We start from the raw sequence: 22,717 nt of genomic DNA, 5'->3' as shown, positions 1-22,717 counted from the left end.
GGGCTTCCTTCGCAAGACGAAAGCCCATAGGGAAATCTCCAGGACAGCGGGAAAGCGCAGAGCGTCTTCCCCACTGTCCTCGGACCTCCTCCGAAGGCTGGCGGCGGGGCGGAGAGACCTCCTCCCGCCGCCAGCCTTCGTTTCTCCGCTATTTTGAAGGCAGGCGGGAGCAAAGACTTTCGCCCCCCGCCGTCCTTCAGAAGAGGTCCAGGACCTCTTCTGAAGGCGGGCGGGGGGGTGAAAGTCTTTGCTCCCCCCTGCCTGCCTTCCCGGGAGAGCGGAGAAACGCAGCGTGTTTCTCCACTGTCCCGGACAGCTTTTGAAGGCAGGCGGGGGGAGCATAGACTTTCACCCCCCCGCCCGCCTTCAGAAGAGGTCCTGGACCTCTTCTGAAGGCTGGCGGGGGGCAAAAGTCTTTGTCCCCCCTGCCTGCCTTCCCGGGGGCTTTTAAATCGCCCCGGGACAGCGGAGAAGTCCCCTGCTGTCCCGGGGCTTTTTAAAATGCTGGCGGGCGGCAGTGGAGGCTTCGCTCCCGCCCGCCAGCATTTTAAGATCGCCCCGGACAGCGGAGAAGTCCCCCGCTGTCCCGGGGTTTTTTAAAATGCTGGGGGTGGGAAGAAAAGCCCTTGGTCCCCCCCCCAGCCTTCAGAAGAGGTCGGGGGACAGACTGTCCCCGGACCTGGTCTGAAGTCGGTTTCCATAGGAACGCATTAATTGATTTTCAATGCATTCCTATGGGAAACCGTGCATCGCAAGACGGAAAAATCGCAAGAAGAAAAAACTTGCGGAACGAATTAATTTCGTCTTGCGAGGCACCACTGTATTTTAAATTGATTTTTTCCCCTATTATGTTTTTACTGTAATTTTACTGGTGTTAGCTGCCCTGAGCCTGGCTCTGGCTGGGGAGGGCAGGGTATAAATAATTTTTTTATCATTATCATTATTATTATTAAAATACATCTCTGGTTTATTTGTGGGGCATAGGAATTTGTTCAATATCCCCCCCCAAAATAATAATCCGGCCCCGCACAAGGTCTGAGGGACAGTGGACCGGCCCCCTGCTGAAAAAGTTTGCTGACCCCTGATCTGATTTATCTTTAATTCTGGGGCTCGAGGCCGTGCAAAAGTCCTGCAGGTCCATCAATCACGAATCCTCCTTCCCTCCAAGTCTCCAGCACCTGCCAGATGCACAACGCCCGCCAAGCCTGCAGGGGGCGCGAGCGGCGCCCCGCCTCCTTCCTTTGCCTCCCTCCAGCCACACGCAGCGAACCAACCCGGCAGCTGTCTCCGGACTCCAACTCCCAGCAGCCCCAGCCATCGCCGCCGACAGTACGGCGCGGCGGGAGTTGTAGTCCGACGACCCCTAGCGGCTGCCCGCTGCCTGCCTTCTTTCCTCTATTTGTAGCTGTCTACCCAACTGCCTGCATTCCCTTCGACGCAGGAATCCGACAGGAATCCACTTATTCGAGCCGGGCGCCCTCCTCGGCCTTTTTTTCCACGGCTGCTTTTCTTCAGAGCGCGTCGCTCGGGGCGGCAAATGGCTTCCTTTCCCTGCAGGCGGTTCCCGGGACAGCCCGAGAGGGGTCCTCAAGCGGGGTCCTCGAGTGACATTGGGCGCTCGTCAGGCGGCCGCTGAGGCAGAAGGAAAAAAGGGACGGTCGGGGTTGTCGTCGCCGCCGCTGCTGCAGCTCCTCCTTCGACGCCGTCCGGTCCGCCGCCGCCGCCATGTTCCGCCTCATGCTGACCCACGCGAAGAAGCACCCGAGCGTGAGTCCCGGAGGGAGCGCTATAGGCGGGGGGGGGGAGGGGTTTGTTTCCTGAGGCGAAGGGAGCACTATAGGCGGGGGGTGTGAGAGGGGGGAGCCCGGTCGTATTCCGCCCCCCCCAGCCGCCTCCTTTCCCCTTTTTATTGCATTTTCCTCTTTTATTTCGAATTTTGTTCCTCGCGCGGGGAAGATTGCGAGACACAGACGGCAAGAAATCCCCCCCCCTCTTTTTTAAGGAAAACGAAGAAACCCCCCCCCCACAGATTGCAAGAAATCCTCTTTTTTTAGGTATGCAAAGGAAAACCAAAACGAAGAAACCCCCCACAGAATGCAGGAAATCCTCTTTTTTTAGGTATGCAAAAGAAAACCAAAACGAAGAAACCCCCCACGGATTGCAAGAAATCCTCTTTCTCCACCTTTTTTTAGGTATGCAAAGGAAAACAAAAACAAAGAAACCCCAAAGATTGCAGGAAATCCTCTTTTTTTAGGTATGCAAAGGAAAACCAAAACGAAGAAACCCCCCACGGATTGCAAGAAATCCTCTTTCTCCCTCCCCTTTTTAGGTATGCAAAGGAAAACACAAAGAAACCCCACAGATTGCAAGAAATCCTCTTTTTTTTCTTTTTGTAGGCATGGAAAAGAAAACCAAACCAAAAAACCCCTCACATTGCAACAAATTCCCCGTTGCCTTTTTAATTGCATACCTAAACAGATTGAATACCTAAAAGAAAAAGATAGGATTTGTTGCAATTTGTTTTCTGTCCTCGCACAATTAAAAAGGGAAAGGGGAATTTGTTGCAATGTGGGGTTTTTTTGTTTTTGTTTTCCTTTGCATACCTTAAAAAAAAAAAGGATTTATTGCAAAGGAACAAAAAAAACCCAAACAAACCCCAGGTTGCTACGAATTCTCCTTTTTTTTAATTACTGGAGGAAAGGAAGCAGATTGCAACAAATCGTTCCGTGTTGTTTTTTTTAGGTATGCAAAGGGGGCGGGGAGGGAAACCCAGATTGCAACAAATTCTCCTTTGCTTTTAATTACACGAGGAAAGGAAACAGATTGCAACAAATCCTATTTTTTTTAGGTATGCGGGGCGGGGGGGAGACGACCCCAGATGGCAACAGAATTCTGTTGTTTTTTTAGTTATGCTAGAAAGACCAAAGCAGGTTGCAACAAATTTCATTTTATTTTTAAGCAACGGCAACACTCCTAAACCGCCCTTCTTCTCTGCCGTGGGTGGAAAGGTAAACATAGCATACAATAAGGAATAGAACTTGTCAATAAATAATAGGCACAGATAAATGAGTGAATAGGCTTGTATTGTATTGCTTTAGTCTAAAGGGTTAGAATGCAGCTTTTTTGGGGCAATATCCCCTCCCCTCCTCCAAAGGTACTTTAGAAAAGATTGGATTTCCCTTGGTAAAAGAAGAATAATTTAGCTTTCTGGGCCTTGCAGAGCCTGGGAGCTGCTTCCTCCCCCTCTCTTGGCCTCTGTGATGTTAACTCCTTTGAGCTCTTAAAATGCCTGTGCAGACCACTTTCTCAGGCGGGTTTGCCAGCAGCACTGTGTTTCTACCAGCACCACCTTAATTTTGCTAACCAAAAGAGACCCGGCAAAGAGGTTTGTGGCAGCCATCACCAACTTGGTGCCTTCCAGATGTTGTTGGTCCAACTCCCATCATCTCTGACCATTGGCTATGCCGATGGGAGTTGGCTTTCAACAATATCTACATTGATATCCTGTGAAAACGAACCTCTTTGCCTGGGATTTTTGGGTGGGCAGGCAGGTAATAGGAATTTTGTTTCTGTCGCAGATGAGAGCCCAGGTGGTTCGAGGGGTGTGCGCTATGCTTTTATCTGTTTTGTACAAGCAGTGTCAAATTGCTTTTATTCTCTTGCATTTTGTTATAATGTAACCTCGCCAGGAATCTTTGGAAGAAAGCCAGGTTAGAAATTCTCTCGTAAATAAAAATTGCAAAGGGAGACTTAAATAACATTACAGTGGTGCCTCGCAAGACGAAATTAATTCGTTCCGCGAGTTTTGTCGTCTTGCGATTTTTTTCGTCTTGCGAAGCACGGTTTCGGGAAAGTTTTGGAAAAGCTTCAAAAATCACCAAAGTCTTTAAAAACCTCAAAAAAGGCTACCACACCGCGTTCTGTTAGTTGCTCCTCGAAGTCAAGTCGCAACTGTATTAACGGTGTCAATAAAAAGGAAACAAACTTGCAAGACGTTTCCGTCTTGCGAAGCAAGCCCATAGGGAAAATCGTCTTGCGAAGCAGCTCAAAAAACAAAAAACCCTTTCGTCTTGCGAGTTTTCCGTCTTGCGAGGCATTCGTCTTGCGAGGTACCACTGTAGTTAACAACCTGGGAGCAGACTGAAGAGGCATGTTGTCTGCCCAAAGTGTTGCTTGTGTGTGGAGGTGTGATTCATAGCTGACCTCTCCCACCCACACTTTGTCATGGGAGGTCATCCTGATGGGGCCACAGTATCTTGAACAGAAAACATGGACGCAGGTGGTTTTGAATATGCGCCCCTACCAGTGACAACTTTCCCTTTGCACATACCCCCCCCCCCTTGTTCTTTCCCTTCCATATCCTCATCCCTTTAAGGACATCAGGTTACCTACTTTGGGGTCTGACACATTCCCCTTCGGTTCAAACGTGTGATGGCGACTTATCCTGGTATTCAACTTCCGCTTTTGATCTCGAAACATTCTGTTTATCGCAGTTGATTCCTCTGTTCATCTTTATTGGAATTGGAGGGACCGGCGCGGGCCTCTACATCATGCGCCTTGCTCTTCGCAATCCTGATGTCTGGTAAGTCAGCCTTCCTTTCTTCGGCGATCCCTCGTAGCCGAGTAAGATTGTCTTCCCTAAACACAGTTTTAACAATGAGTCCGTAAGTGACTGTGGAGGCCAATTCTGGATCCACACATCCTTCCACAGTGGGGACATTGGTTTCTGGGCAGGAGTTGATCATGGTGTGGATTTGCCAAGCGTGCCTTCCTCTTAGCACATTTCTCCCTTGTGTCCTGAGTTCAAGTGTCTTCAAAGCCCACGACACCTTTGGTAAAGGCTGTTCTCCAACTGGAGCACTCGCAGGCCAGTGTTTCCCAATTGTCAGTGTTTATACTACATTTTTAAAGATTTGCCTTGAGACAGTCTTTAAACCTCTTTTGTTGACCACCAGCATTACGCTTTCCATTTTTAAGTTCGGAATAGAGTACAGTCATACCTTGGGATACAGACGCTTCAGGTTGCGTTTTTTCAGGTTACGTACCCACCATAACCCAGAAGTACCAGAACAGGTTACTTCTGGGTTTCGGGGACCGCGCTTTGCGCATGCGCAGAAGCGCCGAATTGCAACCCACGTGTGTGCAGATGCGCTGCTGCGGGTTGCGAGTCCTGCGGGTTGCGAACGTGCATCCCGCACAGATCACGTTCACAACCCAAGCGTCCACTGTATAGATTTGCTTTGGGGAGCCCTTGGCATGGTGCTGGCAATTGCCACCCCCACAAAACCACGTCACGTGCTTGCCCCAGGTGTCCTTCACGGATGAATACGAGGCAGCGCTTTTGAAGGGGACCTAAGCTTTGTTGAATGGTTTCTTTAAATGTAAAGGTTCATCATTGTTCCACCCAATGTGTATGTCTTTAAGGGGCCAGAGCAAGATAACGAGACCCAGCTTTACAGCTGTGAAACATAGCAGGTGCTGCTGAGTTGTATTTGATTAAGCTGTGTCAGCAATTGGGTGTAGTATATAAGGAGCAGCACCTAGCTCTCCCATTACCCTGGGGGATGGGTTGGTGGTTGGGTCTGGTTTGTTTGTTGATGTATTAGTGTAAATGGAGTTTTTGTTTTTCTTATTAAAACCTTGTTTAAGTTATTTTTGAGTCCCTTTTTTTTATGCAAGGTCTCCCCAGCAAGCTCTCTGCAGCGTTACTATACTGCAAATAGCCAACATCTTTAACTCCTATCCGTAGCAGGTGCACACTGCTTTACTTTACTCAAAATTAACCACAGGGATCCGTGGCCTAAGTGGATGTGAGCTTGCTTCTTTTCAGAAGCGACACTGCCACCGAAAAGCATCTTGGAACCCAGCGGCAGGGATTGGTGACATGGCAGGGTCAGGCTGATCAGTACCCTTGCAAGCTTCTTGGGGGCAGACCTTTCGCCACTTCTTTTAAGTGTTGCCATCTTAAAGCACCACCTGAATAAAATGTGGCATGCTGTGCTGCAGAGGTAGTATAATAATCAAATTTATATGGCTCCCATCTGACTGGGTTGCCCCAGCCATTCTGGGCGGCTTCCAACCAATTATAAAACCACAGCGAAACATTAGCACCAGCTTCTTAGCTTTAGAGCAAGAAAATCAATCATAATAGCATTGCCATTCCTCAGCTGAGTTGTATCCGAGGCATTGCAATGAGCAGTACAGCATAGATGCGAACATGATCTGTGCGGGAGACACATTCGCAACCCACAGCGTTCACAACCCGCGGCGCCGTGTGTGCTCACACGCAGGTTGCAATTTGGTGTTTCTGCGCGAGCGCCGAAACCCAGAACTAACCTGTTACGGTACGTCCGTGTTCTGCACGGTGCGCAACCTGAAAACACACACCCTGAAGCGTCTGTAACCCGAGGTATGACTGTAAAGCCAATTAACTGTGTGTGCAGAAAGCACAAAGACTAGCAGGAGCCTGCCATGGAGAAAGTGTAGGTAAAAGGTAAAGGACCCCTGGATGGTTAAGCCCAGTCAAAGGTGACTATGGGGTTGTAGCGCTCATCTCGCTTTCACGCGAGGGAGCCGGCGTTTGTCCACAGACAGCTTTCTGGGTCATGTGGCCGCATGATGAAACCGCTTCTGGCGCAGCGGGACACCGTGACGGAAACCAGAGTGCACAGAAACACAGTTTACCTTCCTGCCACAGTGGTACCCATTTATCTACTTGCACTGGCATGCTTTCGAACTGCTAGGTTGGCAGGAGCTGGGACGGAGCAACGGGAGCTCACCACCGTCACGTGGATGCGAATCGCCGACCTTCCGATCGGCAAGCCCAAGAGGCTCAGTGGTTTAGACCACAGCGCCACCCACGTCCCAGAAGTGTAGGATTGGGTTGCCAAACACACCAAAATTTAACCGGCTATGCATCCACATAAACAATTCTCTTCTGCATTTTATCACAGTATCAAATACCTCTCTTGCACGTAATCAACACATAAAGTAAAACAATGTAAACAGAAGGCCCAATAGATCAGTTCATTCATAGAGTCCAAATATCTGCTAGTTTCTGTTCCACGTATGTCTTTGTATGTTCATAAAATCCAAATGGGAACTTAACTACAGTGCCACAGAATCTTGACAAGGATTTCCAGAATGATGCCCTGTTTCGCCCTCCTGGACTTCATCAGTTGTACATGTTCATATGTGGTATATCAAGATACAATGGACGCTCGGGTTGTGAACATAATCCGTACGGGAGGCACGTTTGCAACCTGCAGCGCCACGTCTGCACATGCGCGGGTTGCGATTCGGGGCTTATGCGCAAAGAGCGATTTAGCGTTTCTGTGCATGTGCGAGTGCCGAAACCCGGAAGTAACCCATTCCTGTACTTCCAGGTTTTGGCGCGTCTGTATCCCAAAAACGCACAACCTGAAGCGTCTGTAACCCGAGGCATGACTGTAATGGAACTTTTGACATGGTGGCTTCGTGGTGCTTTAACTGGCTTTAAAGGAGGGACGCGGGTGGTGCTGTGGGTTAAACCACAGAGCCTAGGACTTTCCGATCAGAAGGTCGGCGGTTCAAATCCCCACGACGGGGTGAGCTCCCGTTACTCGGTCCCTGCTCCTGCCAACCTAGCAGTTCGAAAGCACCTCAAAGTGCAAGTAGATAAATAGGTACCACTCCGGTGGGAAGGTAAACGGCGTTTCCATGCGCTGCTCTGGTTTGCCAGAAGCGGCTTAGTCCTGCTGGCCACATGACCCGGAAGCTGTACGCCGGCTCCCTTGGCCAATAAAGCGAGATGACTGCCGCAACCCCAGAGTCGGCCACGACTGGACCTAATGGTCAGGGGTCCCTTTACCTTTACCTTAAAGGAGTTTTACTAATACTTGTGATACGGTGGGCTTTTTTTTTACATCCCACATTATAAAAGAAGTGTGCGCTTCTGGTGGCATTGAGGAGGCCATGATCATTAAATTGGTGAGAACCTTGTGCCAACAGTTGGGTAGAGCGGTTATACCTTATGCTGTAGGTTTTTCTCCTTCTTACAAAGATGTACTGACTGCTGCCTGCCTCTTGTCACGTTTCTCTGCCTAGCTGGGACAGAAAGAACAACCCGGAGCCTTGGAACAAGCTGGGACCCAATGACCAGTACAAGGTATGGTACAAAATACTTAACTAGGGTTATAGTGCTGGTTATCCTATAGGCCAGGAATGGGGAGTCTGGTGTCCAGCAGAGGTTGATGGACTCCAATTCCCATACACTGATTAGGAATGATGAGAGTACAATTCCAACTCAGATATTTAAGCTAATCACCAAATAGCACCTTAAACCTAGGTTATGGTTGCCACAACAAAATGTTGAGGCACCATTTTTTCTTGGTGACATTTAATATACACCAGTGAACATCCTTGAGATCTATGGATGATGATGATAATAATTTTTTATTTATACCCCACCCTTCCCGGTTCAAAAACCGGCCTCAGGGCAGCTAACATCAAATTTAAAACAATTATAAAAGCAGCATAAAATACAGTGTAAAAACATGAATAACAATAAAATCCAAAGTTCAGAAATCAATTTAGGGGAAATCCATCTAATAAGCATTAGATAATCCCCAGGGCTAGCTGGCTGAATTAGTCCTACTTGGGCCAGCGAGGAGGCCAGGGGAGAATTAGCTGTGGGGTCTCAGAGCGGGTAATCTTCATAAAAGGGGAAGGGGAGGGAAGAGAAGGGAAATAAAAGATCAGGTTGAATTCAAATTAAAGGCCAGGTGGAATAGCTCTGTCTTACAGGCCCTGCGGAAGGAGGTTAAATCCTGTAGGGCCCTGGTCTCCTGGGACAGAGCATTCCACCAGGTGGGAGCCATCACTGAGAAGGCCCTGGCCCTGGTGGAGGGTAGTCTGACTTCCTTAGGGCCCGCGACCTCTAAACTATGGTTATTCATGGGCCTTAAGGTCCTCTGTGGGGCAGACCAGGAGAGGCGGTCCCGTAAATACGAGGGCCCTAAGCCATGGTACACATATTTGGTCCCAAACCACTTCAAGTCTGTTAATGCGGACCATCATTTAGATGGGCTGGGGAAATATCATTTCTTAGATACCTAGTATTTTATTCCTTCCTCCCAGCTTATTTCTGGGATGGGAAAGCCTTCTGACTAACTCAGGGACTTCCTTAGGGCCCGGGACCTCTAAACTATGGTTGTTCATGGATGAAAGGCGGTTAATAATAATGTGTGATGACAGCATTTCAGGGGGTTGGACTAGATGACCCTCGGGTCCCTTCTATGATTCTTCACTCTCCCCTCCAGTTCAATCTTGTCAACTCTGACTGAATCAGCATGATAGATCCCTGAGTTGCTGCCGTTGACTCATGATTCTTCCTGCAAAATTGCTTTTAAGCCCATTGAAGTTGGATGTTTAGAGATCTTTTCCTCCTCCTGAATCAATGGGGTATAATTTCAGTGTGTGCGAGACAGAAGAATTGTAATATTAACTTCCTGTTTAGGGCTCCTAGGCACTTACCCATTTTCTTGCAGTTCAGCTCTGAAAATACTTCTGCTTGCCCCTTGCACAACTGTGTGATATTTAAGGCATCCCAGCTCTTGTCTGCCAAAGAGAGCAGAAACCTCTGTTTCTCCCATATTAGGCTTTGTATAAAAGCCGTTGTCCGGCTGTGCTGCTAAAAGAGGCCAGAGGCATGTGAAAATGAGAACACTTTGAGAACCGGTGCTTTAAATAACTTGAGATGTTTAGTGTTGCGTTCTAAACAAAACGTACAAACTCTTGCAATGTAAACGTTACTCAGAGATCCAGGAAAGGCAGCCAGCAGCCTGGAAAATAAATCTGACTGTGATGATGTGTTCATGCATTCTCAGTAAGGATGCAACATTTAGCTGATAAATATTTAAGCAGCTGCTCCAGATTTAATTTAAAAACCAATTAACTATAAAAGGCTTTATCACCTGCAGGTGGTAAGTCTCACCTTTGAGTGAGAAGGGGAAATGGCTTTGTTAAAGGGCTCTCTCCAACAACAGTGGCATGCATTATTTAAACACCAATCTGTTTCTTAAACTTTTATTTATATGCAGATGTGCACAGATTTGCTTAAAGCTCGTAATATGCTGCAAATTTAGTTGGTTAAACTGGCTGCCAGCCCTATAACTTCAGCTTATCCTAATATAGTGATCCAAAAGTCTTGGCATGTGTGCAAATTGTCTGCAATCTGAAGAACAGGGCAACTAAGATCATGTAATTTTCTGACCTACTGTCAGAGGAGATTACTATTTATTCTGCAAAACTATGAAACTTAAGGCTTGCATTCTGGGCTACTTCACAACCCCAGCAGCTGATTTTCAGGGGGGGACCCAGGTGCAGTGAGTAAGAAGAGAGTGAAAACAAGGTGTCTGGTCTTGCATAATGTCACCATTTGAGTACAACTTGAGCTGTTAAAAGGTTTAAAGGCTTGTTCTGGGAGTTCACTTTTTTTGATGCAATCCAGAGAAGAATTAAGCCTTTCTTGAGTCCACTGGAATAAAATAGCCTAAAACGGAATGCTACGTTCTAGGCTTTCACAAAATGTTCTTTCACCATTTTGTGATCTACAGCTCTCAAACGACTGAGACCTAAAGAAAAACAGAAGCTTCGTTTGGGCTTCAGGGTTTATATACTCAGTGACCTGTCTTTCAAATACAGTGGTACCTTGGAAGTCGAACAGAATCTGCTCCGGAAGTCCGTTCGACTTCCAAAATGTTCAGAAACCAAGGCGCTGCTTCCGATTGACTGCAGGAAGCTGCTGCAGCCAATCGGAAGCCACGGACGTTGCGTCAGACATTCGGGTTCCAAAGAAGGTTCGCAAACTGGAACACTCACTTCCGGGTTTGCAGCATTCAGGAGCCAAAACGTTTGACTCGCAAGGCGTTTGGGATCCAAGGTAAGTGGAAATGAAACAGCTGGTTGCAATGGTGAAATTATGGTGGCGCTGTCACTCTGTAATGGCGGTGCTGAAGTCGTAAGTCAGATCTCCTATTTATAGCCAAGGAGTGGACCCAAGGGGGGACTGTTCCCCCAAGGCCCTACCTTCCAAGTAACAGGTAACAGTGACCTAAGGTTTTCCAGTAAAACATGAAATGGTGCACACACAACATCTTGTTCGTGCGCTTCGTTCATAACTTTTCTCTTAGTTAAATCAAGAATAATACTTTTATCACTTATACCTGCCCATCTGGCTGGATTTCCCCAGCCCCTATGGGCAGCTTCCAGCAAAATATAAAAATCAATGTTAAACATTAAAAACTTCCTGATACAGGGCTGCCTTCAGATGTCTTCTAAAAGTTGTGTTGTTCTTTATCTCCTTGACATCTGATGGGAGGGCGTTCCACAGGGCGGGCGCCACCACCGAGAAGACCCTCTGCCTGGTTCCCTGTAACCTCACTTCTCGCAGGGAGGGAACCGCCAGAAGGCCCTCGGAGCTGGACCTCAGTGTCCGGGCAGAACGATGGGGGTGGAGACGCCCCTTCAGGTATACTGAGCCGTTTAGGGCTTTCAAGGTCAGCACCAACACTTTGAACTGTGCTCAGAAATGTACTGGGAGCCAATGTTTCAGGACCAGTGTTATATGGTCTCGGCGGCCACTCCCAGTCACCAGTCTAGCTGCCGCATTCTGGATTAATTGTAGTTTCCGAGTCACCTTCAAAGGTAGCCCCACGTAGAGCGCATGGCAGTAGTCCAAGCGAGAGGTAACCCTTTGTACGGATAGGATATTCATCCTAATAGCTGTTCTTCCCTCTTCCAGTTCTATGCGGTGAACGTGGACTACGACAAGCTGAAAAAGGATCGCCCAGATTTCTGAAGAGCAACCGTTCTCCCCTCTACAAGCTGCACAAGATGAAGTGGTTTAGGTCTTCCAGAAGCCATCCGCACAACTCATACGCTTAAATCATCCAGGAAATGTTAAAACTGATTGCACAACGCACTTAAATCATGTTTTGCGACAGAGCTTGTTGGGACCCTAATAAAACATAAAGCTTGAAATCTTAACACTTTTTTCTTTTTGTGGCGCAAGAGTTTCCTGACACGGGCAGCTGCGTGAATTGGATGGGAGGGCAGAGTTGAAATAATTTATCATAAATATTTGTGGCTTGTAGCCATACGCCACTGCCTAAAAATAAAAAGCTGTCAGCCTTGACTGATGTGAAATCCAGTTAAAAATAAGCTCTCATGTTCTTTTTTTCTGAAATGCATTTACTAAAGAGCAGGGAAGCCGTATTTCAAGTGTAGCTTATGTTGGAAAATAGCAGAATTCTGATACTTTAGCTGATCTTCAGCATAGACTTAAGAGAATTGATTGGGTTATAACATTTTTTATGTTGCACAAGGAAGGAAGGAGAGGGAAGGAGAAAGCTCAAGTAGCTGCCTTGCGGCATCACTGCATGCAGTGTCTACTTGGAAGTAAGTCCTACTGAATTCAGTGGGGCTTCCTCCCATGTAGGTAAGATTGTAGCCTTTGCCATTTTTGAGAGAGCTGTGGTACCGAGTAATTAAAAATAAAAATAAATGACTAAAACAAAATCCTTGTGTCTGAATAGAAAGTTCATGACCGCTTAAGCTTTTGCCAGTGCAACAATGAAATGGCCCTCTTCTGATCTCACTACAGTGGAAAAGCATAATAATAATAATAATAATTTATATTATTATTTTATTAGCCAGTAAGAGCTTGGTAGGCAGTGCTGAGGAGTGGGAATCTTAAGTCAGGGGCACTGAGAACTTCGAATGTTTTTGTTCCTTCCTCAGTAGTACGTAGTTCAGATAAGAGATGCAGAGATAAAGTAAAATGGCACGGTGCTGGAATGGTTTCAAAATTTGATTTGGGAGTGCATTATCGGACTTTCTGAAACTTGCTGCACTTAAGTGCTATGTTAAAAGATTCTCTCTTGGAAGTCTTGCTTTGTAACGTAAGAAAGCCTGCTGGGTGAGGCTGGTGGCCCAAGTTCAGCATCCTGTGTAAAAAGTGCAAACAGAATCTGAGCACAGCAGCACTTGTGATTCTCAGGAACTGATACACAGAAATACGCCGCCTTTGGACCTGGAGGTAATATGTAGCCATCAGTTGACAAATCGCCCGGTTCAAATGGCACCCACCCAAGGGTGGTTTTATCCAGATGTGAACCTGGCTTCACCTGGGCGCCACCACTAGCTGCCGATGGACAACATCCCTCCTTATAGCTGCCAAGAGACGGAGATTTGTTAGGAGATCCCCATTCCCCTCTTTTGGGACTACAACTCACAATAATTAATCGAATGTTTAAAACTTCCCTAAACAGGGCTGCCTTCAGATGTCTTCTAAAAGTCAGATAGTTGTTTATTTCCTTGACATCTGATGGGAAGGCGCCGCCACCAAGAAGGCCCTCTGCCTGGTTCCCTGTAGCTTCGCTTCTTGCAGGGAGGGAACCGCCAGAAGGCCCTTGGATCTGGACCTCAATGTCTGGGCAGAACGATGGGGGTGGAGACGCTCCTTCAGATCTTGCGCTTTTAACATTCCTAAATTTTTGACCCGTCAACCAGGATTTAAAAGGAGTGTCTTTTTTTTTACAAACGCTCTTTTGCCAAGGGGATTTGAGAATCATAATTTCTACTCAAACAACAACCTGGAAAATAATTTTAAAATATGGAAAGAAGAAACTCCATGAATGCTGCTGCTCATTCCATTTTTAAATTTTTGTTAGGGGCATTTTTGCCTGTTGTTGCTTAGTTGGAGAGAGGGGCAGCCTGTTTGGGGGTTGGAGTGCTCAAGCATTGGGGTGGGGGTTCAGATGCAGTCCTCCAGCTCTTTTTCTGGGTCTCAGGACACCCCCAGACATGCCTCCTCTTCTTCACCCCTCACCAGCCCTACCTTTCTACCTCCTCGAGTGTTTTGGCCCGGCTGGAATTTGCCCTTGAGCTCCGAGAGTGCCCCATGCTTGCCTAGATAGACGATGGAGAGGGATGGTCTGAAGCGGCAACCTTCCTGCACCAAGGTAAAATGCTCATCTCGGTGCTCGGGCCGCTTTTGCCTCTGGAACTGCCTGCCACTGGAATGTGGCCCCCGGAAAGGTGTCCGGAATGGGAATGTGGCTCTCCACCTGAAAACAGCACATCCCGTAGCAGATTACCACACAGGAGCCACATCACACCCAGAGCAGGCTGATCCAGTAACAGGATCGCTGCTTTTTTTGATAACTGGAATTATGCACGGCAAGTGCAAAGGCTGAGTGCTTCTTTTCTCCAGCGCTGATTTTCTTCATGGGAAAGTCGACCACGGAAACTCCTGGTTGAAGCTTGGAGAGCTACAGCCTAGCCCATTTCCCAACCTCTAAAGCTAGAACCTGTGCCGCTGATAGAATTAGTACGACTCATGCAACACGTTGGCGACTAATATACACACCATAATGACCAAAATAATTATACATTCTTTATCAATCTTCTGAGAAAAATACAAAACCTTATGCAAATCCCACAGAGACTTGCGAACTTCCCAGCTTAAGATGAACTTAGAATGTCTGGTTTCAATGGATTTTTCAAATGCTTAACTCAGTCTTGTTTTCTTTATCTTTTCAGGTAAGTTCATGAAGATACCGTCTAAAGGTTAAGTTTGATGTTGTTCACAATACCGAGAGATGCTAGTGAAGTTGTAGGTGGAAGTTGTAGACGACAGGGTGCCGGCGTTTTGCACCTGTTTCTCCCTGGTATATTGATACTGATACTTAAGGGACTGATTTGCTTAGCTTAGCTTAAGAAGCCAAGAAATAGTAATCTCCATGAAATTGAATATCAATATACGTATCAAGGCTTTGAGATTAGACCACGGAAGAAGCCCGGAAAACTACCTTGGGAGTGGACTACCTGCAAGCCCCAGTAAAAGGTCCGCATTGGGGGCGAACAGCAGCCTCTTGATTAATTGGACTGCCAGGGAGAAACTGGTGCAAAACGCCGTCACCCTGTCTCTACAACTTCATTAACATCCATCTACAACTTCACTAGCACCTCTCAGTATTGTGAACAACATCAAACTTAACCTTTTCTTGGTATCTTCATGAACTTACCTAAAAAGATAAAAAAAACAAGACTGAGTTAAGCATTTGAAAAATCCCTTGAAACCAGACATTATAAGTTCATCTTAGGTTGGGAAGTTCGCAAGCCTCTGGCTTTGCACAAAGTTTTGTATTTTTCTCAGAAGATTGATAAAAGAAGGTATAATTATTTTGGTCGTTATTGTGTTAGTCGCCAATGTGTTGCGTGAGTCGTACCATTTCCCAACCTCAGCAAAGCACAGGAATTTTGGTCACCTTGCCCCAATCGTTCATACACCAATAGCAAAAATGGATTTGGTAAGTGTGGTATCTACAAGAAATCTCTTAGGAGAAGCTACTTCTACATGAACAGTCGGATAGTGAAAGGAGCGAAGCAGAAACTGGGTCACCTGTTTGACTGTGACATCAGCGGTAGAGAGAGATCAGCCTTTGCCAACCTGGCGCCCTCCAGGTGTTTTGCTCGGCCTGCTTTTGCCTCTGGAACTGCCTGCCACTGAATCTGGTCAAGTGGGAGCAGGCGTTACGGTTATCCTTATCTTTGAAATGCGGGTGTATAACGTGTTTCTCTCGAGATCAGCATGCCCGCCAAAGTACCAGACAAACTTTTTAAAAGTTGCAAAGCCGTTAGATCTACTAAAAATGTTTATTGCTGATAAACATCTTAAAATCTTCCCTAGTTTACAAACGGAACAAAAAAGTTCATTGTTATGAGCACATTATTCTCCTCTGCTCCGTGAGACAAATATATTCAGTACATCTGCTCTCTTATTCAAAACATTTACATCTCTAAGTAATAGATCTATGCTGCTATCCCAACTATAATCGTAATTGAAATAATAGATCTATATTAATATATTTTTCTTCCAACTATCAGTTTTTCAGATTTATTTAGTTGCTTTCTCTCTCTCTCTCTCATTAGCTCTCTACTGGTATCATATCGATTACTAAATACAGTTAAGTTTTCTGACTGTAATCTTAAAACTCACCCCTTGTTTTTCTTAAAGGTTAGGGATTTTGCACCATCATATTGACATTTGCAAAATGCTTCCGTTTATCCTCCAAGCAAACTGCATGTTCCATGTCACTCCCATTGTTTATGGCTGGCAAAATGTTCATTTATCTCCCTTACAGTGGGTAAAAGCCTTTCTGCACAATAAAATCTAGTTACGTTATCAGGGTATTTTTTTTTCTTTCCAGGGTGGGCTAATACTTTGCAGCTGCTACTTCATTTTTAAACCTACTCATTATTATCTGGCTCCTGCAGGTTCTCTCTTACACATGCACCCTCCATGCGCCGAAGATTTCTTGGGTTAGAGCGCTTGCAAAATGGTCCTTCTGCCTCAGATGTGCAGCTCTGCCCCCGCCAAGAGAAAGCCCCCCCCCCCAAGACTGGCAGCCTAATACCAAGATTTTCTTCACTCAATTAAAACCTGAGGATATTCGCTCGCAACTTGCGGTGCACTGGAGCAAAGCAGTGACGTTTTAAGGCTGCAATCCTATCCCTGTCTACCTAGGAGCAAGCACCACTGAATCACACAGGGCTCGCTTTCACGTAGAACTGTTTTTCTTAAAACGGGCAGGGATTCTCAAACCGCACAGAGGAAATCAAACTTAAAACTCTGCAGCCTTGAACTGTTGTGCTCGTAAGACTTTTAACCTTGGATTAACCATGGGTGTCCACAAAACCTACCTTTTTTCCATGGTTTAAAATACAGGAACCTCTAGAAAGCTTATACCAGTGTTGTCTACCTTGACTGGAGATTTGAAACCAGGCTCTCTCCCAGAGATGGCGTTCAGGATTCGAACTTGGGACCTGCTGCACGCACAGCAGATGCTCTGCACCTGATCAACCGCCAATTGGGAGCCTAGGGCTTGCCGATCAGAAGGTCAGCAGTTCGAATCCCTGTGACGGGGTGAGCTCCCGTTGCTCGGTCCCTGCTCCTGCCAACCGAGCAGTTTGAAAGCACCTCAAAGTGCAAGTAGATAAATAGGTACCACTCCGGCGGGAAGGTAAATGGCGTTTCCATGCGCTGCTCTGGTTCGCCAGAAGCGGCTTAGTCATGCTGGCCACATGACCCGGAAGCTGTACGCCAGCTCTCTCGGCCAATAAAGCAAGATGAGCGCCGCAACCCCAGAGTCGGCCACGACTGGACCTAATCTCGACACCTTTGTTTCATGGGGCAGTTTGAAGCAGAACCTGTAAAGGTAAAGGGAGCCCTGGTCAGGTTTTTACCTTTACAGGTTCTGCTTCAAACTGCCCCATGAAACAAAGGTGTCGAGATTGAGGCAGCAATTTTAAACCCTCTCACCTGGGAGTTAAGTCCCACTGAATTTGGCTGGATTTACTTCTGAGTAAACATCGATAGGGGTTGTGTGCTGTAAGGTATTCAAGTCACTCCCAATATTTTATTTTTTAAAAAGGGAAAAGCCATCGACGTGGAGGTCTGCATTCTTTACCTGCTTGGGTGGACGAGTGGAGAGTCGCAATCTTCAAGGCAGGTGAATTTCGAGTCGATTTGGAGCAGCTACTTTTGCTGAAGGGGTGGGTTCAAATGCTGTTGGACTCCAAGCAGCCCCGTTGATCAGGGATTCGGTGTGGGGTTGTGGCCCAACAACATCTGGAAGGCCAAAGGTTTCCCACCCCAGTTTTAGCACATTTAATCCCAGTATTACGAAGGCGATCTTCAATTTATGTCCCTTTGCTCATTCGGAAAAGGTCACTGGATTACTGAGCACACCACTGAGTCACAGAATCCAAGATCCTGTTAGAATGAACCCTGTGGATCATCTAGCCAAGGTTTCCCAAACTTGGGTCTCCAACAGTTTTTTGGACTACAATCCCCATCATCCCTGACTAGCTAAGGATGATGGGAGTTGTAGTCCAAAAACAGCTGGAGACCCAAGTTTGAGAAACCCTGGTCTGGTCCAAGCCCCTGCAATACAGGAACATGCAAGCTGTCTCGTACTGGGATCGATCCTGCCATCTTGCACCATGCTCTAAGCGAGTCGTGGCCTGATAGATAACAGGTTGCGATAGCTGCAATACTAACCATGCAGGTATATGGTTAAAAATAATGTATTTGGGGACCCCCTTTCTGCAAGGCGAGTCCCAGAGACGAAAACACTGAAAACACAGCTGTGAGACCAACTCGGGCCATCTTGCCTGCAAGTTGAGATTCACAGCATCAACACCACTGGTGGAGCTATTCCTGCACTTTTAAATGAATCACAGTATAGGGCAAATCTAATTTAACACTGCGGATGGATGGAGCAAAACAGCCAGGTCTAACATTTTTAACACTCGTGAAAGTGCAGAAGCCTGCTCTCTTAGAAATGGGTAAGGTTTTAACTGCTCAGGGTTGGGGTCTGGACGGGGACACCTGAGCGCCGTCAGATTCTGTTGGACTCCAAATCTCGATAGCCCCAGAAACCAGCATGGCTAAAGGCCAGGGGTGGTGGGAATTAATAGTCCAGCAAAATCTGAAAGGCCACAGAGGGTCTCCACTCCTGTTAATGGGGAATCTCCTCTTTTTAAAACTCTTGAGCAAAGGATCTGCAAGTTGATATGTTTTGGGCAAACTCGAGGTAGATTGCACTAGCAAATTCTGCTTTCGTGGTCAGCTTGGGTCCGAGCTGGTGGGAACGGAAGGCTTTAAGGATATCTGGAATGGTGGTGGATGACATTTGCTCTTTTTCAGAGCAAACTTATGAGAAGGGCAAGAGGAACTTTTCCAAAACCGCTGCTGGGTAGACATAAGAAAACAAGGTGTCTCTCATAATGTATACCCTTAGTCTAAGTGCTCTAAAAACCTGGCGTTGTCCTTCACGAATTAGATGGAACCCGGAATAAAATAAATATTTTGAGATTACTGCCTTCACCCAAAAAGGCTAAGGGTCCCATCGGTTTGCTCAGCCCTCCAGATGTTTTGAGACTACAATTCCCATCACCACTGACCACTGGCCCTGTTTGCTGTTGTTGTTTAGTCGTGTCTGACTCTTCATGACCCCCTGGACCAGAGCACGCCAGGCACTCCTGTCTTCCACTGCCTCCTGCAGTTTGGTCAAACTCATGCTGGTAGCTTCCAGAACACTGTCCCACCATCTCGTCCTCTGTCGTCCCCTTCTCCTTGTGCCCTCCATCTTTCCCAACATCAGGGTCTTTTCCAGAGAGTCTTCTCTTCTCATGAGGTGGCCAAAGTCTTGGAGCCTCAGCTTCACGATCTGTCCTTCCAGTGAGCACTCTGGGCTGATTTCCTTCAGAATGGAGAGGTTTGTTTTTCTTGCAGTCCATGGGACTCTCAAGAGTCTCCTCCAGCACCAGAATTCAAAAGCATCCATTCTTTGGCGATCAGCCTTCTTTATGGTCCAGCTCTCACTTCCATACATCACTACTGGGAAAACCAGAGCTTGAACTATACGGACCTGTTAGCTAGGGATGATGGGAGTTAGTCCCAAAACATCTGGAAGGCCGAGTTTGCCTATGCCTGGCCTAGATTCTGGAGAAGAGTTGCAATCAACTCGCGGCAGCAGGAACCAATGGCAGGACAAGGCAACACAATGGCTGTCACCATAACTATGCTTCCCCTTAACTGAGGGTGCCTCTGAATACCAGCTGCTGCAGATTGCAGAATCAGAGCTGGAAGGGACCCGCAATGGTCATTTAGTCTACCCCCTGCAATGCAGGAATTTCTTGACCCACGACCCAGAGATTAAGTCTCTCCTGTTCTACCAACTGAGCTACCCCAGATCGCAAGTGGGGAGGAATTCCTGTTGCACCCAGGTCCTTCTTTGCAGGCTTCCCACTGGGGCACCTGCTTGCTGGCTGGGCCTCTGGCCTGATCCTGCAGCCAGGCTCTTCTGTTCTCATTTTTACATGGATAGGGCTCAAAGCGAAATACTGGTTCCCACCCTACGGAGAGAAGGGGATATTCTTTTTTTAAGAGGCGTTAGTCTGAGCTGCGCCAGCACCAGGGCCTGATGTCGCAGAGCCAATTCTGGCTTGGGTCAACTCTGATGAAGGCTTACACAGTGCTCAACATAGTATTGTATCTTCCCCCCTACGCACAGTCGCCAGGCAAAGACCAAAACAACTCGAATTGGGTGTTTAGCTCAGGGCAGAACAGCAGGTTCAGGTCAGAATATAAAATCGGTGGGGACTAACATTACATAAGCGGCCCACCTGCTTTGAGTCTGGCCACTAAAGCAGAGCTTTCCAAACTTTTCATGTTGACGGCACACTTTTGAAGCATGCGTTATTTCACGACAGAGTCATTCAGTTTTACTAGCAAACCGGAGGTTAAACTAACTGTCAGGGAACTGCCACCGGAGCCAGGAGTGGAGGCAAGGCTCCCAAGCGATGCCGGAGAAGGGCCCAGCAGGGAGAGAGGGAACTCATCGGCCAGGGAAGGAAATCAGCGTGACACCAGGGATAAAGGGGGGCAGATGGGAGAATCGGTGAGGGGGCTCCAGGACTCTTTGCCAGAGACCAGCGGAGAGAGCACGGATCCTCCGCTGCCCACACCCACCCTGCGCAGAAGACTTCCGCGCAGGGAGGCTAGGCGGAGACTTGGCGTCAAAGAACTTTTATGCTGGAAGAAGTTCAGGAAACGCCCACTGACGGATTCTGCCAGTGACTGAGACAGCCGCGGAGTCAGGGCTGTCCAGCCAGGGAAAGGTTTAACCAGGCAACCTTGCCAAGAGTGGCGGCAACTTACGCACGAGCAACCCCAATTTCCATTACACTAACCTCTTTCCGGCCCCGGGAGGAGAGCGGGGAGCTTTCACAAGACACACCTATGCACTGCAGCCGACACGCTAACGTGTCACGACACACAGTTTGGAAAGCTGTGCATTAAAGGATCGGCTGGGATGCAAAACTAGGAAGTTCCGAGGTGTTTGCGGAACGAAGATACGAAGGAGTGGGAGAAGCAGAAAGGAAAAGTAGCGGTGGCAGCTTGTAGGAACGGTTTTCCTGTGTCACAGAGGCCTCTGCACTACAAGGGCAGATGTTTGAAGATCTCCAGGCACAACTGGCAGAAGAAGCAAGATGCTTCAACTAGCAGTATTTAGTCTTGAGTTGCAGCCTACTACAGAAAGGAGGGAAAGGGGTGGGGAGAAGCGACACACACACACACACACACACACACACACACACACACACCCTGGCCAGGGATGGGGAACGGGTGCTGCTGGACCCCCAGCACCCATCAGCCCCAACTAGCATGGCCAAAACAGTGGATACTCGGGTTGCGAACGTGATCCATGAGGGAGGCACGTTCGCAACCCGCAGCACCGTGTCTGCGCACGCACGGGTTGCAATTCGGTGCTTCTGCGCAAACCACAATTTACTGCTTCTGTGCGATCGCCGAAACCCGGAAGCAACCCGTTCTGGTACTTCCGGGTTTCGGCGGGTCGGTAACCCGAAAACACGCAACCTGAAGCGTCTGTAACCCAAGGTATGAGTGTAGTCTGAGAGGATGGGTGCTAAGCCCAGCAGCAAACAGTGAGTGCCATGGGTCCCTCACTGCAACCCCGGAAGAAGGGAGATTTCTCAAACAGACACCAGCGCTGAGAACCAACTCAAAACAGCCTGGGCCAATCTGGTGCACTCCAGATATTTCGGACCCCAATTCCCATCAGCCCCAGCATCACGCTGACCACTGACTTGAGAGCAAGCAGTCCTTCTGTTTAGTCAAGACACACACATACCCACAGAGCTCGGAGGAGCGAGCTGAGACCTTTCCCGAGCCGTCCACAGCAGGTAAGCCTGTTTAATGGTCAAAGATCAAGCTGACTACAGGTAGCACGATCCTGCTGATGCAAGGATGGCCGAACGCCGTTCTGGCGTGCGGCACTTGCTAGATGCCCAGCCAGACTGCACATACAGAAAGACCAGGCCTGGAAAGCTCCTATTTCCTAAAGTACAGCAACAGGAGGTCAGCTCCTCATTAGGAAGGCCAATCTGGAGGAATTTAAGGAGAAGAACCTCCACCTTAACACACACAAAAATGTTCACAAGCAGATCAAGGGCCAGTTAAGCCGGTGGTGAGAACCTGCCCCTTCCTCCCCACCAGTGATGTTGGACTCCCAGCAGCCAGCATGGCCAATGGGCAGAGCTGGCAGGAGTTTTAATTCCAGCAACACATGGAAGGAGACAGGGTCCACATCCCTGCAGGAAATGATGGATATGGAGGGTTGGCTTGGCTTGGCAAGGAAAAGCGGCCCAGGAGGCAGAAAGAAGCCACCGAGATTCTGCACTGGAAGTCCCCTGCTCTCAACACTTCCTGATGGGGTCGTCATGTTCAGAACCAAGCAACATTCACCTTTCTCCCCCACCTTCCAGCAGCCATTATACCTCACAGCACAAACTGGGTTTTCCTTTCTTGTGCACACCCAGGAGCCTGAAAAAGCAGTTTGCAGCGCATTGCAAAAGGTTCTAATTTTGGGGTGGGTGGGAAGGGGACATTTCACTGGGCCAGATCTCAGCTGCAGAGAAGAGAACGTGGGCAACTCGCAGGAGCGGCGCACTTCTTCCGTCCCCTGACCAGTGCAGACAAAATAAAAATAACCACTCTCAAAGCAGTCACACTTGTAGCGCAGTGGGAGGTTGCAGATACCAAATCCTTGCAGCGAGGGAAGATTCCCTGCAGGTCTCTGAACCA

At 47.8% G+C, this 22,717-nt stretch overlaps 1 protein-coding gene across 1 annotated transcript; it reads left to right on the top strand.

The window, feature by feature from the left end:
- The first annotated feature begins 1,606 nt into the window (after positions 1-1,606).
- Positions 1,607-12,027, top strand: COXFA4 (cytochrome c oxidase associated subunit FA4). Its single transcript, XM_028750681.2, has 4 exons — positions 1,607-1,767; positions 4,494-4,582; positions 8,086-8,146; positions 11,783-12,027. The coding sequence occupies exons 1-4, from the start codon at positions 1,726-1,728 to the stop codon at positions 11,837-11,839; spliced, it is 249 nt and encodes an 82-aa protein (XP_028606514.1). The 5' UTR covers positions 1,607-1,725; the 3' UTR covers positions 11,840-12,027.
- The last annotated feature ends 10,690 nt before the right edge of the window (positions 12,028-22,717 follow it).

The sequence above is a fragment of the Podarcis muralis genome, chromosome 12 (assembly GCF_964188315.1).
Source record: "Podarcis muralis chromosome 12, rPodMur119.hap1.1, whole genome shotgun sequence".
NCBI classification, from domain to species: Eukaryota; Metazoa; Chordata; class Lepidosauria; order Squamata; family Lacertidae; genus Podarcis; species Podarcis muralis.
The sequence above is the reverse complement of the archived record's forward strand: the minus strand, read 5'-3'. Positions and strand labels throughout refer to the sequence as shown.

Excerpts from the sequence above, each read along its gene's own strand:
- COXFA4 (XM_028750681.2), top strand. The coding sequence starts at position 1,726 with ATGTTCCGCCTCATGCTGACCCACGCGAAGAAGCACCCGAGC. Across the intron at positions 4,583-8,085 it reads CTTCGCAATCCTGATGTCTG|CTGGGACAGAAAGAACAACC; the intron begins GTAAGTCAGCCT and ends TTCTCTGCCTAG. Across the intron at positions 8,147-11,782 it reads GACCCAATGACCAGTACAAG|TTCTATGCGGTGAACGTGGA; the intron begins GTATGGTACAAA and ends TCCCTCTTCCAG.